Source organism: Thrips palmi, unplaced genomic scaffold (genome assembly GCF_012932325.1).
Source record: "Thrips palmi isolate BJ-2018 unplaced genomic scaffold, TpBJ-2018v1 HiC_scaffold_12, whole genome shotgun sequence".
Taxonomy (NCBI): Eukaryota; Metazoa; Arthropoda; class Insecta; order Thysanoptera; family Thripidae; genus Thrips; species Thrips palmi.
Genome location: NW_023144623.1, coordinates 11691860 through 11706392, shown reverse-complemented (window position 1 = coordinate 11706392; position 14533 = coordinate 11691860). Strand labels below are relative to the sequence as shown.

At 62.5% G+C, this 14533-nt stretch overlaps 1 protein-coding gene across 1 annotated transcript in view; it reads right to left on the bottom strand.

Annotated features, from left to right (window-relative positions):
- LOC117639868 (discoidin domain-containing receptor 2-like) overlaps nt 1-14533 on the bottom strand; it is a gene marked incomplete at its 5' end in the record, with an annotated part of 56258 nt that overhangs the window by 6109 nt on the left and 35616 nt on the right. Inside the window, 5 exons of the mRNA XM_034375813.1 lie at nt 2486-2855; nt 2933-3060; nt 3422-3553; nt 8249-8396; nt 11870-12101. Coding sequence (XP_034231704.1) covers nt 2486-2855; nt 2933-3060; nt 3422-3553; nt 8249-8396; nt 11870-12101 — 1010 coding nt within the window. The remainder of the gene's footprint in view (nt 1-2485; nt 2856-2932; nt 3061-3421; nt 3554-8248; nt 8397-11869; nt 12102-14533) is intronic.

The window sequence follows — 14533 nt, the reverse complement described above, 5'->3', positions numbered from 1 at the left end:
CCTCCCCTCCCCTCCCCCTCCCTTCGCCCCGCCCGGAGGCCCGGCGCGGCCTCTGCAGCGGCGGGGTGCTCATTAGCAGACGGAATTAAGGCGGAACGTGGGGCGCGGCGGGGCGGGGCGCGGCGGGCACATATTACACGGCGACTGGCGCCCTCACGTGGAGCATAATGCCCAGGCATTTGACGCCCCGCGCAAATAGCTCCACATATTCGCTCGTTCCTCCTCGCTCCGCGGAGTTTCGTTATTTGTACACTCGGAGCGAGAAGTCGCCCTCGTTGTGCGCCTCGCTCGCGTTCCGGCTCGGCGCGCGCGCACCCAGCAGTGGAGGCCCCTGCAGGCCCCGAAGCCCCCCAGGGAAGCACCAAGGGATGCAAAACTAATCCACTTCCTAGTTTTGTTCCCAAAGAGGCTCATTATTTTCGGGAGGGCACGGCGGCGCGGCGGCGCGGCGGGGGTGCGATGCAGCGAGGTGGAGTGGCTAGCGGCCACTCCGCCAAGAAGCTCGCCAAGCAAAGCGGCGTCGGAATGAAAAGGGCTTTCAAAAACACTCGCGGGAAACAAATGAAGGGCACTGGCCACTTTCTACACACAGACACACTCTCTCTCTCTCTCTCTCTCTCTCTCTCTCTCTCTCTCTCTCTCTCTCTCTCTCTCTCTCTCTCTCTCTCTCTCTCTCTCTCTCTCACACACACACACACACACACACACACACACAAACACACAGTGGCTTCCTCCGCTAATTTCGCCGGCCGCCTCTTCACTCTCCTTTTTACGCGGTTAATCAGGTCGTTAAATTCACGCCGCTGGCTGGCTAGCTGGCTGGCTGCTGTCGCGTCGGCCGCCAAAACGCGCGCCAAAACAAAAGCAGCAAGCGGCACAAACGGCCGAAATGAGGGGGGCTGGCCATGCTGGCCGTGTCGGCCGTGTCGGCCCGGCCGCGGGTAGCTTTTAATATCCCCTCGGCCGGCGGGGGCGGGGCAGCCCCGCAGCGCCCCGCAGCGCCGGCCGCTCGCGTACGTTTTGCTTGCTGGTACGACGCGGAGCCTTCCGGCCGCCTCTTAGGGGGAAAACTCGTTGCTCGCAGACCGGATGCGGCTAAATGAGGAGAAACGAGGAGAAACGAAGCGAAGAGCGCAGCGACCTGGGTACCGCGCCGCGGGTACTTGAACCCGGGCCCCGCCGTGAGGGGGAAGCGGGGAGGGGGAGGGGGCAGCCTTGGCACCGGCAAGCGGCAATCCGGGCGCAAAGTGGCGATACGCCATGGCGACACCAGCCGCAACCAATTGGCACAAGTTCGAACACCAGCTGCGCCCCCTACCGGCCGCCCCGCCCCGCCCCGCCCCACCCTCCCGCGCTAACCAGCTCCCTCAGGACCGGCCGTTATTAGAGCTGGAGGCCGCCTCTGAAGGGCTTCGCCGAGCTTGGCCGGGCTTCGCGTCGGCCCAGCCGGGCTCCCTGGAGGGCCTCCAGCAGGACGCGACCTCCAGGCCACGCCGCACGCCACTGTAACAATTTCCCTGTTCCCGCGGGCTGGGCGGTTCGAGCAAAACACGCGAAGGGGTCGCTCGACAACGCACAGTGGACCAGAAGACCGGTGGAGGCGGCCGAAACTCTAGACGCGTTGTGAGCTCCACAGTCGCTAAATAGGACTCGAACCGAACGTGTGACCCCACCAATGGATTGCTCTCCAAACGAGGAATCCATTGGTGGGGTCACACGATCGGTTCGAGTCCTGTTTAGCGACTCTGGAGCTCAAAACGCGCCCGGGACTTTGACCGCCTCCCCCCGTCTTCTGGCCCACTGCGACGACGGCATGGAGGGCTCGTCCCGCTGCATCCCCGCTTGACGTGTGAATTTCTTCTCCCGCCCGGTGGAGGGGAGAGGGAGGGGGCGTGCTCTCGGCGCCACGCGACGCGGCAGCCGCGGCTGGCGTCGTCCTGTCACGCGGCGTGACGCGGTTAGGGCGTCGCCACGCGTCGCGGCGCGTCGCGAGGTGAGTGACGGCGCGAGGCGCGCGAGGCGAGAGGCGACGACGACGCCCCCGCGGAATAATTCAATTTTCTACGCCACGGAATTTTGAGGGCAAGCGGAGCCAGTCGTCGCCGTCCCGCGGCAAAGCGCGGTAAAACGGGAGGGAAGAGTGAGAGTGAGAGAAAGGGGCTGTGTGTGCGGGTGCGAGTGTGTGAGTGCGAGGCTCCTCGCTCCCCGATCCCATTCACGCATTGCTCATCACCGCGCGGCGCGACGGTGAAACGACTCGCAGTGTCCCCGCTGCTCCGCGGCCGCGTCTCGCTCTCCGCGCGCCCCTCCCCGTCGATATTCAGCTTTGATTCCCTCACTTTGTGGGTCTGAGGGCTGCGGAGGGCTGTCACAAACCCTTCGCGGCTCTGGCGCGAGCGTGCCGTGACGCCGCGTACACTACACTGCCCGCCAAAAAATCCCCGCCAATGGGATTCGAACCTCCGCTCTTCATTGTGCCACTCACCCGACTCGAAGGCCACCTCGCTGATGAGGATCCAGGTGGAGGCGAACTCCAGCTCGATGCGGATGTACTTGGCGACGCGGCCGCCGAGGGGCACCACCAGGTCGCGCGCCTCCTCAGTGCCGGGCGTGGCCACCTCGACGACGGGCACCGCGGCAGTGGTCGCGTTCCCGGGGGCCGCCGACGTCGCCGTCGACGAGGAGGGCGCCGAGGACGGCGACGCGCGCGGCACGGGGCGCGGCGTGGTCGGGGAGGCAGTCGAAGGCGCGGCGGTGGACGTCGTCGACGAGGACTCCGTCACGATGGCGAACTTGGACTTCTGCAGCCAGCGACGCCCGTCCACGCCGAAGGACACCGTCGCCATCTTGGGCACCTGCGCGCCGAACGCCGGGACACGTTAAATCGCTGGGCCGCACATCGAGTACAACAACAACAAGGACAACAACATACCTTGACGCCCTGGCTGGCCCGGTTGTTGACGTGGATGCGGACGTTGTGGAACTCGCGCGGGCCGCCGAACTGGAAGGTGATCTCCAGGGGCCGGCCCTCCACGGGACGCCAGCCGACCCAGCGCCGCTCTGGAGTGGAACGAGTGGAACCACGAATCAATACCAAACAGTGGAGCCAACATAGCGAAACAATGCGGACGCACAGTGGGCCAGAAGACCAGTGGAGGCGGCCAAAACTCTAGACGCGTTTTGAGCTCCAGAGTCGCTAAAAAGGCCTCGAAGCGAACGTGTGACCCCACCAATGGATTCCTCGTTCGAAGAGCAATCCATTGGTGGGGTCACACGTTCGGTTCAAGGACTATTTAGCGACTCTGGAGCTCAAAACGCGTTTAGAGTTTTGGCCGCCTCCACTGGTCTTTTGGCCCACTGTGGGACGCCTCGCGCTCTATTTATTGCTCCGGCCGAGGCGGGCGAGTGGAGTGGAGCGTACCTGTGCCGTCCGCCCCGGGGCTGCCCAGGAAGTGGTCCGGGCCGCGCAGGCCGTCCACCAGCTGGCCCAGCTCGCCGTCGTAGCTGCGGTCCACCATGCCCGGCGGCGGCACCACGTACCGGACCACGTTCTCTGCAAACACACGCGCAAATTCCGTCAGTCACAACACAATTTTACCAAAACAACAGGTTTCAAAGACAGTGGATGTGTTTTTTTTGTGTGCTGTGTCGGACGTGTTTGCGAGAGCCCTCTGTCCTCTCGGAGCCGCGGCACCGTGACCCACAGTGTGGTGGCAAGCCGTGGCGAGCCGGCGTTCCGACGGCCCCCCGCGTCCCTCCGACGGCCCGGAGCCGATGTGTTGTTTGATGCATACAGGGACAGGTCAATATTGATTCTCATCTCGCGTCTGCGGACTGCTGCCGCACGGCGCCGCCCCGTCTCTCTCTCTCTCTCTCTGCACTCACGGGGCGCACCGCGGGGAGCGAGAGAGACGGAGCGACGGCGCGCCGCTGTCCGATCCGCGCGGGGTTTGGCCAGAGGAAAAAGAAGAGGAGGGGGTGTACACGACCTGTCGAAAATCGGACGTCCATAATACATCACTCTCGGCGAACGGAGCCGCGTTGTCGCCTGGCGGCCTGACGGACAGGTCGACGGACAGGTCGGCGGGCAGCAAAGCAAGGCGGGAGCTTGAAAGCAGCGCGCTACGCGGCGCTCTAGCTTCAGAGCAGCGCGACAACACGCCCAAAGGGCTCGACCGCTCTCTTTATTTAAGGACCAAGGGAGAGACGCGAGATTGAAGCGAATGAGAGCGACAGAGAGAGAGAAGGAGAGAGAATCAGACCGACACAGCCCGACAGTATCAAAGGAAAGGTAACGGGGAAAAGGGGGGGGGGACACTGTTCGGGGTGCCCAGACCAGATCTCCCCCCCCCCTTTCCCCGGCTGGGCGTATTCAATTGTTTTACCGACTGCCTTCCTTTACAGCCCCGCCACCCACTGAGCAAACAGAGCCCGCCGTGCCCGCCTTGCACCGCATCGAGTGGTGCGCACACATTAGCCCAGGGGGATTTAAACAAATAGGATTTGCGCCGATTGATGTCTGGGCCGGCTGGCGAAGGAGAAGGAGAAGGAGAAGGAGCGCAGCCCGACAGGGCCGGGCCCCTGCGGCGGTAGGCCGGCCCGCGAGACGCGCCAGCGCGCCGGGTTGCCTACCCGCTCTTCGTAAGGCGTCCAGTGGGCGGAGGCGGTCAAAATCCAGGACGCGTTGTGAGCTCCAGAGTCGCTTAGCAGGACTCAAATCGAGCGTGTGACCCCACCAATGGATTGCTCGTTCGGAGAGCAATCCATTGGTGGGGTCACACGCTCAATTCGAGTCCTGTTTAGTGACTCTGGAGCTGGGCACTCGACACTGCACTGGTTTTTCCAGCTCGCTCGTTTCTGGCGAGTGCACGCGCCGCGCCGTGCTGACAAGCCCCGATACTGCACTGCCGAGCCTCGGCGAGCCCCCATCCGCCGAGTCAGCAAATTAATCCAATCCGACTAGCGATTAGCGCGAGTATTGTTCTCGCCGTGATGAAGTATTATAGTTCCCTCTCCGTCGCTCCCCCGCCCGGCCCCGCCCCGCGCCAGCCCCGCTCTCACTCGTCACAATCAGTGCGACGGGAATATTCTGCCGAACCCACGCCCCGCCAGTTAATACGACACGTAGAAAGACACTTTACTTTAATCCAATTCTCGACTCCACGCGCTCCTCGACGCGCTCTCTCTCTCTCTCTCTCTCTCTCTCTCTCTCTCTCTCTCTCTCTCTCGCTCACCTACACACACACACTTTCTCACGCAGGACGACTTAATGAGTTGGAAATAACTTTGCCTTTCTCGCAAAAAGCCTGTGGCGAAGAGGAGCGATGCACAATAAAGCGGAACGGGAACAACAACAAGAATAACAAAACGAAAAAAAGAGAGAAAGGAGAAAGGCCGAAGAAAATAAACAACTTGCAAGCTGCGAGTTAGTTAACCGTTTTCCAGTTGATGAGCCCCCGAGAGCTCCTGGAAATTGCAGTCTGGGAAGTGCAGAACAAGCGAGAGGGAGATACTGACAGGCAGACGGACAGACGAGCGGACGGGCAGTCAGACAGACAGACAGACAGACAGACAGACTGCGGGGATGGAGGTGAAATGGCGTGCAGCTGACGCGGTTCAGCGCACCAAAAGCGGCGTGCTGAATCAGGCCGAGAAAGCTGGCTGCTGGCAAGGCTCCGAGAGAACACACAAACTGGGACAGCGCGGCCGGGGGGCGCGGGGGCGCGGCGGGGGGCACGGGGCACAGGTAAGCAATGGTAAGCAGGTGTATAAAGGAGTTCTTCCTGCCGAAGCTGAAAGGCGCCGCGGCATGGCTGGGTAGCAGTGCGCCAGCGCGGCGGCATGGCCGAGCCCCGTATGGCCGTATCTACGAGAGGCTTACCGACGAGTTACGGCAGCCGTCCGAAATCTCCTTAGCGTGCACCGAGCCCTTGTTCGTGCTCCGCCGTGCTCGGCTCGGCGCTCTGGCTCCGCAGAGGCGGCCTGGAAGGCCTGGGAGGCCGGGAGGCGGACGCAGGACGCGGTCGCCCGGCCGCAACATGCTCCCAAAACGGGTCGGCAGCGTTTTCCCTGCCAGCGAGCAAGCATACACTACGCATGCCGCCCCTCCTACTTTGTTCCCGGTAACCCCTTGTTGGGCTGCCGAGGTACAGCACCGCACCGCCCGCAACAAGGCCCCCTCCCTGTCCGCCCGGGGGCCAGCGAGCGAGCCGCGCCGCCGCGCCCCACGAAACATCCTGCCCTCCCTGCTCCGGCCGGCCACCGCGCAGCGAGCGGAACCATGCAGATCGATAGATGGATGGCCACATCGGCGCTTATCGGTGCGATCCGAGGGGTACCTCACTTCGTCTAGTCAGTGTACACCCCTGACTCCAGTCACTGCCTTGTTTCAGTCTAGTCACTGAAAAAGTCGGCAAAACCACGTAAATTTGTCCCAATTTTAGTATTTTTGCAACGCATTTCGTGATATTTCAGTCTAGTCAAAGTGGAAATTGAGTATAGTCACCAGTCAGTGTACACCTGTTTTCGAAGTGAGGTACCCCTCGGTGCGATCGGTGCGTGTTAGGTGCGTGCGCCAGACAACGCCACCGCTTTCATCAACCACGTCCCCGCGGCCAAAACCCCAGACGCGTTTTGAGCTCCAGAGTCGCTAAACGGGACTCGAACCGAACGTGTGACCCCACCAATGGATCCCTCGTTCGAAGAGCAATCCATTGGTGGGGTCACACGCTCGGTTCGAGTCCCATTTAGCGACTCTGGAGCTCACAACGCGTCTGGAGTTTCGGCCGCACGCCGGTCTTCTGGTCCACTGTGCACCGCCACGGCGGCACGACCTCGCCGTCATCATCGCCGTGGCAGTTAACCGAGCGCGTGCGCGCCGCGTGACGCGTGACCCGGGCCCCCCGAGACCGCCGAGACGGCGGCGGGGACGCGACGGGACGCCGCGGGGCAGCGACGTGTAGGTAGGGTCGTGGCAGTAACTTAGGGTACCGCTCCCGCGCCCTGCGGCCAGCCTGAGGCCGCCCCCCTCCCCTCCCCCGGCCCGGTTCCGGATACACTAAACCCCCGAGCGGTTTGCAGGCAAGGCTGGCGGTGCGACCCCCCTTTCCCCCTCCCCCTTTTTCAGACCACGCAGTTCTAGTTGCGAGGAGCGGCGGGCTGCTGCGGGGCCAGCCATTTGCTGACTTCTGTCCCACTTTGTTACACTTTTCTGCCAACTCTTTGGAGCACCAACTCCTTCCCCGTCGTCGTCGTCCTGGGCCGCGCTGCCCGCAGACGTGTAGGCGACAGGCTCGACGAAGTTGCCGCGAGTGGTTCCAGTGATTCGCAAACGATGGCCGACGGCCGCCACCGCCAGCCAAAGGGAGGAAAGATGACACTTGCCCGCGAGAAGAATAAAAACAAAAACAAGAATATCGGAAGCGCGTCCCGGCCGCACCTCCTTCTCGCCGGGCGCGCTTCATCGCTGCCGACGAGTTTGGGAACAAGCGCCAGATTTACACTCGGCGCCGCTCCGTTCCGTCTCTTATCATCCCTTTTCTCCCTCTGTCTCTCTCTCTCTTTTATTTGTCGAATAATTCCTTCTCTCTCTCCTTTCCCCGCAATATTCGCGCCGCGTCGCCAGATTAAAGTCGCCAGCCGAGCGATTCGGGCGAGTCGCCCTGTCTCTCTCGCACCCCTGCGCGCCGGCCGCCATGAGTGCGAGAGAGACGGAGCGACAGCGGAAGCAGGCTGCTGCTTGGCTGCTTCGCTGCTGGGCGAGCCTACTTCCCGACCAAACCCACTTTCCCTCCAAACATTCGCAGCGCGGCGCGCAGCCGAGCCAAACTTTGCCTGTGTTTTCTCGTGATTGGATGAATATGTTTGTGGCTCTTCGCCGCGCCTTGCGGTTATTTTGCTGTTTTTTTTTTGTTGTTTTTGTTTTCAGGACCCGCCTGGGCTGCTTGCCGGCTGCGGGTCGACCAGCCCAGTGACACTGAATCAGTGTGTTGCACAGTGGGTCAGAAGACCGGTGGAGGCGGCCAAAACTGTAGACGCGTTTTGAGCTCCAGAGTCCCTAAATGGGACTCGAACCGGACGTGTGACCCCACCAATGGATTCCTCGTTCGGAGAGCAATCCATTGGTGGGGTCACACGTTCGGTTTGAGTCCCATGTAGCGACTAAGGAGCTCAAAACGCGTCCGGGATGGGATTTTGACCGCCTCCAGTCGTGCCGTTGGCAGTGTGCTTGGCTGATGGAGATACTCACGTTCCCAGGGACATCCGTAGAGCTCGACGCGCATGCACACGGTGCGCGGGTACTCGCTGTAGGGGATGAAGCGCACCTTGGTGGCCACGAAGGGCAGCGCCAGGTGCTGCTGCGCCACCAGGTACGTGTTGCTGTTGCCCGCCAGCACCTGAAAAAAAAAACAACAACAACAAAATTACTGCTTGAGTAGAGAGAAATGAAAAACCTTGCGCGTTTATATGAGCGGTAATGCCCAGAATGTCTTAACCATCAGCAGGGAAAGAATCGGAAGCGTTCTCCGTTTGTTGGTGCAATCACGAGATGACTCTCCATACCGGCACAGCGTGGTACAGCCAGGCCGAACTCATTGGGGCGCGGATACATTTGCTATTTTCAAAAGCCAAAGTCGAGTCGGACAGCCTTCACGCAGAGAGGCCGGCCGACATTGTCTGCGAGTGGAGCTTCTGCTCATCGCACCGTCCCTTTTTTTATCCGTCTGCAGTGATGCGCGAATTGATGGGAATATCAACCCGCTTCACAGTCAGCGTGTGTGTGTGTGAGAGAGCGAGCTAAAAGGAGGAAAGAAACAGGCTATCCAACACACACACACACACCACACACCTAAACACACACACACACACACACACACACACACACACACACACACACCGGAAAGTAGCCACTTTGCGCGCGCAGACTGACCGCTTGCCTCCTCATTGCTGCCCCGTGCGCAAAACAAAAACCAGAAACATCACGCACACACACACACACACACGCGCACGCGCACACACACACACACACACACACCGTCCATCACGGCCCGGGCGATGACGACGCCGGCCGCCAAATTACCGCCATAAACTTGTCGTCGGACAACGCGTCGCGCCGCAGTGCAGCAGTGTTGCCAATCGCACCTGAAAAATGCGGCGGCGTTGTGCTGCCGCCCTGCTGCCGCCGCGGGGGTTGGCGTGTTGGCTCGGTTGGCAGCCCCGGCAGCGCGATTGATTTGTTTGCCGTGGGGTTGGTATGCCCGATTCAAGTTGTCCGCGGGAAACAATGTAAGGGGTAGAGAGAATGGAGTTCTGGGGCGGGGCCCGGGGGCCCTCGCCCCCCCCCCCTCGCCACCGCCAGCCCCTCTGCCAACTATCAACGCACCGACAACCTGCCCAGCTCGGCCAGCAGCAGGGTTCGGTCCGTTCGGTCGGAGCGACCGGAGAGCAGGGCGGCGGAGCCGACCGGAGCGCGCACTGCTGGGTCCGGCCACCTCAAATGAAATTGCATTCCAATTGTTTGGTTTTGTTTGACATTTGTCCCAGTTGGGCCGGCAGGCCGGGCCTGACGGTTGTGTAGCGGTCGCTGCGGGCGGGGCGCGGCGGGGCGGGGCGGGCTGGACTCATTCCACCGCCAAACTTTCTGCCCCCGCCGCCCCTGGTCCGTCTCGCCAATCTTCTCTCTCTCTCTCTCTCTCTCCCAAATAAGTACGACGAGGTTACCCACCCGAAGTTCAAGGTCTGCTGAAAAATTCATCAGAGCATGGAAGAATGCCGCCAGCAGGCCGCGGTCCGCTCCCGACGGACCGCCCCCCTCCCTTTCGCCAATCGCCACAATAAAGACTTATTAAATTTGCACGCTACCCGCCGCGGTCTCGATACCTCGAACCGCCTTCGAGGCCTCCAAGCATCAAACGGCCGCGCTCAAATTCGGTCCTGAAAAATTAATCACGCCCACTGTAGAGACGCGGAGAGCCTCATGGGGACGAGCAGAGGCCACGGTTCTACTTGACGACGAAGACGACGGCCAGGCGGACTTCTTTTGCGAATTCAGACGTACAACGCTCAAAAGTCACCGAAATGGCTTTCCCCGCTGATTATGAACTTGGCCGGTCCAGGATGGCGCGGTCGCTGCCATTGGCTGCCATTCAGCCACGGTCAAGCAAAGTGGATGTCGCTGGAGTGGTTTGAGGTTTTCCCCGTCTATTCAGATGTCCGAGAGAACCCCCCCCCCCCGGGCGGCCCTCAGATGTGACGGTGCGGCTCGATACGACGAGAGGGTCCTCTGCCGGGACGGCCGGACGGCCGGCACGGCTCTCAAATGAAATGACTATCAGGAAATGGACTTTCTACTTGATTGGAAACTACCGGAAACGGAGTCCGGTGATGGCGCCGGAAGGACGGGGAGGGGGGAGGGGGGGGGGGGGCACCTAGCGGCGCCAGCCCCACCGGCCCCGCCGCACACTACAATAAAGCCGACCGCAGCACGGCCCGGTGGCCGCGACCGCAGCGCGTCGGACGGCGGCGCCGAAACCGCGGGTTCAAACACCCGCACCGCGCCGCTGGGCCGAACGGCGAACGCGCGAACGCGCGCATTACCCAGTGTAGCGGCAGCGAGGCCGGGAGAAGGGGGCCATTAGTATTCATTGCCCCGCTGCATGATGAATACCTGCTGGATAAGTGCGACGGAGTCTGCGCGCCGGATGCGGATTTCGCGGCCCGGCTGGAGGGGCGGGGCCACGACGCGTCTGTTTACACTCGGGGCAGATAAGAGGGCTTACAGTGCCGTGCTAATGCGGGCGGCACGGGCCGCCAGGCCGATCTAGAGTGTGCCGAGCCGTCGTCGTCGCCGCCCTCCCCGGAGCACGCGTCGCCGTCACTGTCGCTCTCGCACCCCTACCGGACAGTGCGCGAGCGAGAGAGACGGCTTGTTCGGAATCAGTGTGCCGGCGAAACGTTAAACTTGAAAGGCCCGCGCTCCGGCATTGGGAGAAGAGAGGCGTGCCGACGGACTGGTTCGGCCGCTGCTTTGCCTTTCGCCCACCACGCCACGCCCCGCCCTGCCCCGCCCCGCCCGCCCGCCCCCCCCGCCCCGCCCCGCCCCGCCCCGCGACTTGCAGAGAAGAGCCCGAGAGCCGGCCGGTGAAAAGGTTGAAAGAGCCGGCAGTCCGGTCAGCGGCAGCAGCGGCATGGGAAAGCTCTCGGCTTTTGACGTCGCCGGCCGGGGGCTTGGGGCTTATTCCTCCAGCAATATGTGGCCCCGCCCCAGCCCGCCCCGCCCCGCCCCACAGTGCACCTTGGATCCCCTCGGCAAACAACCCGGGCCGGCGGCCGAGGCTCCGCGGCCCCTCCACCGGTAAAAACGCCGGCCATGTATATCGACTATCTGGACCCCCCGTCCCGGCCCGGTCCGGCTGAGCACGGACTGAGCACACAGCACGGCCCGCCCGGATCCTCCAGAGCCTCCAGCGAACAGCGCGCTTTCTCCAGGGGGTCGGGGATCGGTCGGGCCCTGCACTGAAGAGGCTTAGAGGCGGGGGCGGTCGGCGGGGATCAGACGCCAACGGACAGACAGACACACAGACAGACCGCCTGTTTGTTTCCGGGGAAATTAAAGCGGAGGTTTAAGACCGGCCGAGCGCGGCGGGGGTGGACCTCCACTGGAAGGACTGGAAGGACACAGCCTACAGTGACGACGAGCAAAGCCCAGTGAAGCCTTAGAGACTGGCCCGCGGTTCCATTCAGTCGCGGCGTCGCCCCGCCTTTCATCGGCCGGGAACACCGAACCGCGGCACCGGCAAAAAATAATTGGGCAAAAAAAACGAAAAAAAAAAAAACAGAGAGAGGCTGGGGTTTTGAACCCGGGACTCACCTTGTAGCCGCTGTGGTCGCGGTACGCCACCCACCGGTTGATGCCGGGCCGCCAGTACTCCAGCAGGAAGTGCTCGGCGTACTCCTGGCCCTGGCCGTTGCCGAAGCGGCCCTGCGTCTCGGTGCGCGTGATGAGGTGCTCGCCCTGCAGGTCCACCTCCAGGTACTCGCGCACCTCGGACGAGATCTGCGCCTTGGGGCACCACGCACCGCCGTTCATCTCCTGCCGGATCCTGCGAGCAGACAACAACAGGCCGTTACACAGTGGGCCAGAGGACCAGCGCGGCGCAGGCGGCCGAAACTCTAGACGCGTTTTGAGCCCTAGAGTCGCTAGGCAGGACTCGAACCGAGCGTGTGATCCCACCAATGGATTCCTCGTTGGGAGAGCAATCCATTGGTGGGGTCACAAGTTCGGTTTGAGTCCCATTTAGAGACTGTGGAGCTCAAAACGCATCCAGGACTTTGACCGCCTCCGCCGGTCTTGTGGCCCACTGTAGAACCCCCCCTTGAAAAACGAAAACTAGAGAAAACTACCGCGGCGACGGGGATTCGAACCCGAGCCGGCGCCTTCTTCACTATGCCCCGCCCCCTCCTTCCTCGGGCCACAAAGTTGGGCCTCATTATTACAGCCCCGGCATTCGACTCGCCGGCAACTTCCAGCCGATATCCGCGCTCCCGCAGACTGATTCCGAGAATCGTCGCTCCGTCTCCGTCGCACCCACGGCGCGTGCCGCACTGGTGCGAGAGAGACAGAAAACGAGCCTCGGATTCGGTCTGCGGGGCCGCCTCGGCAGCGCCTGGGACTCCTCGGCCAGGAACGGGAGGCCCCGACTGTGAAATTGGAAAATGAGGTAACTTCACTCCGCCGCGGCGTCGCGGACGGACCTCAAAAATGAGAGGTCGCCGCTGTTTTGATCCGTTCGGCTGGAAGACTTAATAAAGGGAATTAGTCTTAGCGCCGCGGCGCGGGGCGGGGTGGGGCGGGGCGGGGCGGGGCGGGGCGGGGCGGGGCGGCGCGGGGCGGGGCGGGGCGGCGCGGGGCGGCGCGGGGTGGGGCGGGGGCGGGGCGGAGGGAGCGTGGCGCAGGTGTCTCTCCGCTCCAATCGCTGTTATTTGTGGACTCTTTTTCTTGGACACAGTGGCTGCAGTTGTGGCTGCGCCTTGATGTAGACTGATTCCGAGAGTCGTTTCCGTCGCTCTGTCTCTCTTGGGACCCACAACGAGTGCGACAGAGACAGAGCGACGAAAGCGACTCTCGGAATCAGTCTGCAGGTCGTGTACCCATGATCCGCCTCCTGACTGCTCCGCGCTCCGCCCGGGCGCGCCCGACTCCGCCAGTCATCATTCATCTCCCTATTAATCCAGGAGTCCCGGATTAGCGCCATTCAATCAGTGGAGTGGAGTGCGGAGACGGGGCCGGGGCAGTCTCGCGAAAAACAAATCGAAAGCCGAAGCCGCGTCCCTCGGGACCCTCGAGATGGCCATCAGTGATGGGCTCCGGTGCTGGAGTGACTGGAGCGGCTGGAGGGGCCGATGTTGGCTGTAGGTGGAGTCGGCAGTCGTGGGGGACTCAGAGCTCTGCAGAGCCTCCCCGCTCACATGTTGCTGTGGCGGCCAGCAGCGCAAATAATAGCATGCAGGCCGTGCAGCAGGCTCTCTCTCCGTCTCTCTCGCACTCCTACGGCACGCCCAACGAGTGCGACAGAGACGGAGCATTCTTGCAGTGCAGCGCCCTCTCCCTCCCTAAGTAACAAGTCGCAATGGCGCCGCGCTGTCTGCCCGCCTCGTCCGTCCGGCGGGTCGGCGGTGCAATCTCTCCGCGGAGGGGAATCTGGTCGTCCCGTCCACCGCGTCGCACCACTGCCACGGGGCGACACTTTTTGAGCTAAATCAACGAGTCCACTCCAGACTGACGGACCGGGGAGGGACCGGCCGGGGATGGGCAAAGGATGAGAAATGGAGCTGGTGAGCGCGACACGTCGTGTGTGTGTGTGTGTGTGTGGTGTGTGTGTGTGTGTGTGTGTGTGTGTGTGTGCTGTCCTTCCCGGCTGCTGGCAGTGCTGGCGACGAAACCTTTTGGCTCCAAGAGATAAAACTCTTGCGGGGATCGGCTCGGCCGGGCTTGGCCAAGGCAGGCAGGCAGGCAGGGGCCGACCGGCCAGTGACTTGACTGTCGTATTGGCCTCCCGCTCACCCTTCGTCTTGCTCGTGTCCACACCGATGGGACGGAGACAAATACGAACATGCCACCCCACCTACACCAACACACACACTCTCTCCACACACACTCCCCCCCCCCCACTCTCTCTCTCTCACACACACACACACAAACTCACAGTGTCCCCGCTGCGCCAAGACGTCCCCCCCCTCCCGGGCCACTTTCTCCCTTACTGACCTGCGAGTCGGTCCGAGGCTCACTGCTAAGCCGTATTGGCTCTGTTTGGACAGTCAACGCCCTCGCCCTGCCTCTCCCCCTCCCCCGTCGCCAATCTACTGACCCCTCCTGTATCAAGGGGCTTTGGCGCGTCCCACTGGAAAAGAGTTGAGCGTCCGTCCGTCCGCCCCAAGTCACTGCCCCGTTCGCCGCGTGTCGCCGCGTCGCCGCGCTGAACGTTATTAAGCACTTTGGCGCCAAAGACGGCCGCCGACCCTGTCACACCGTCAC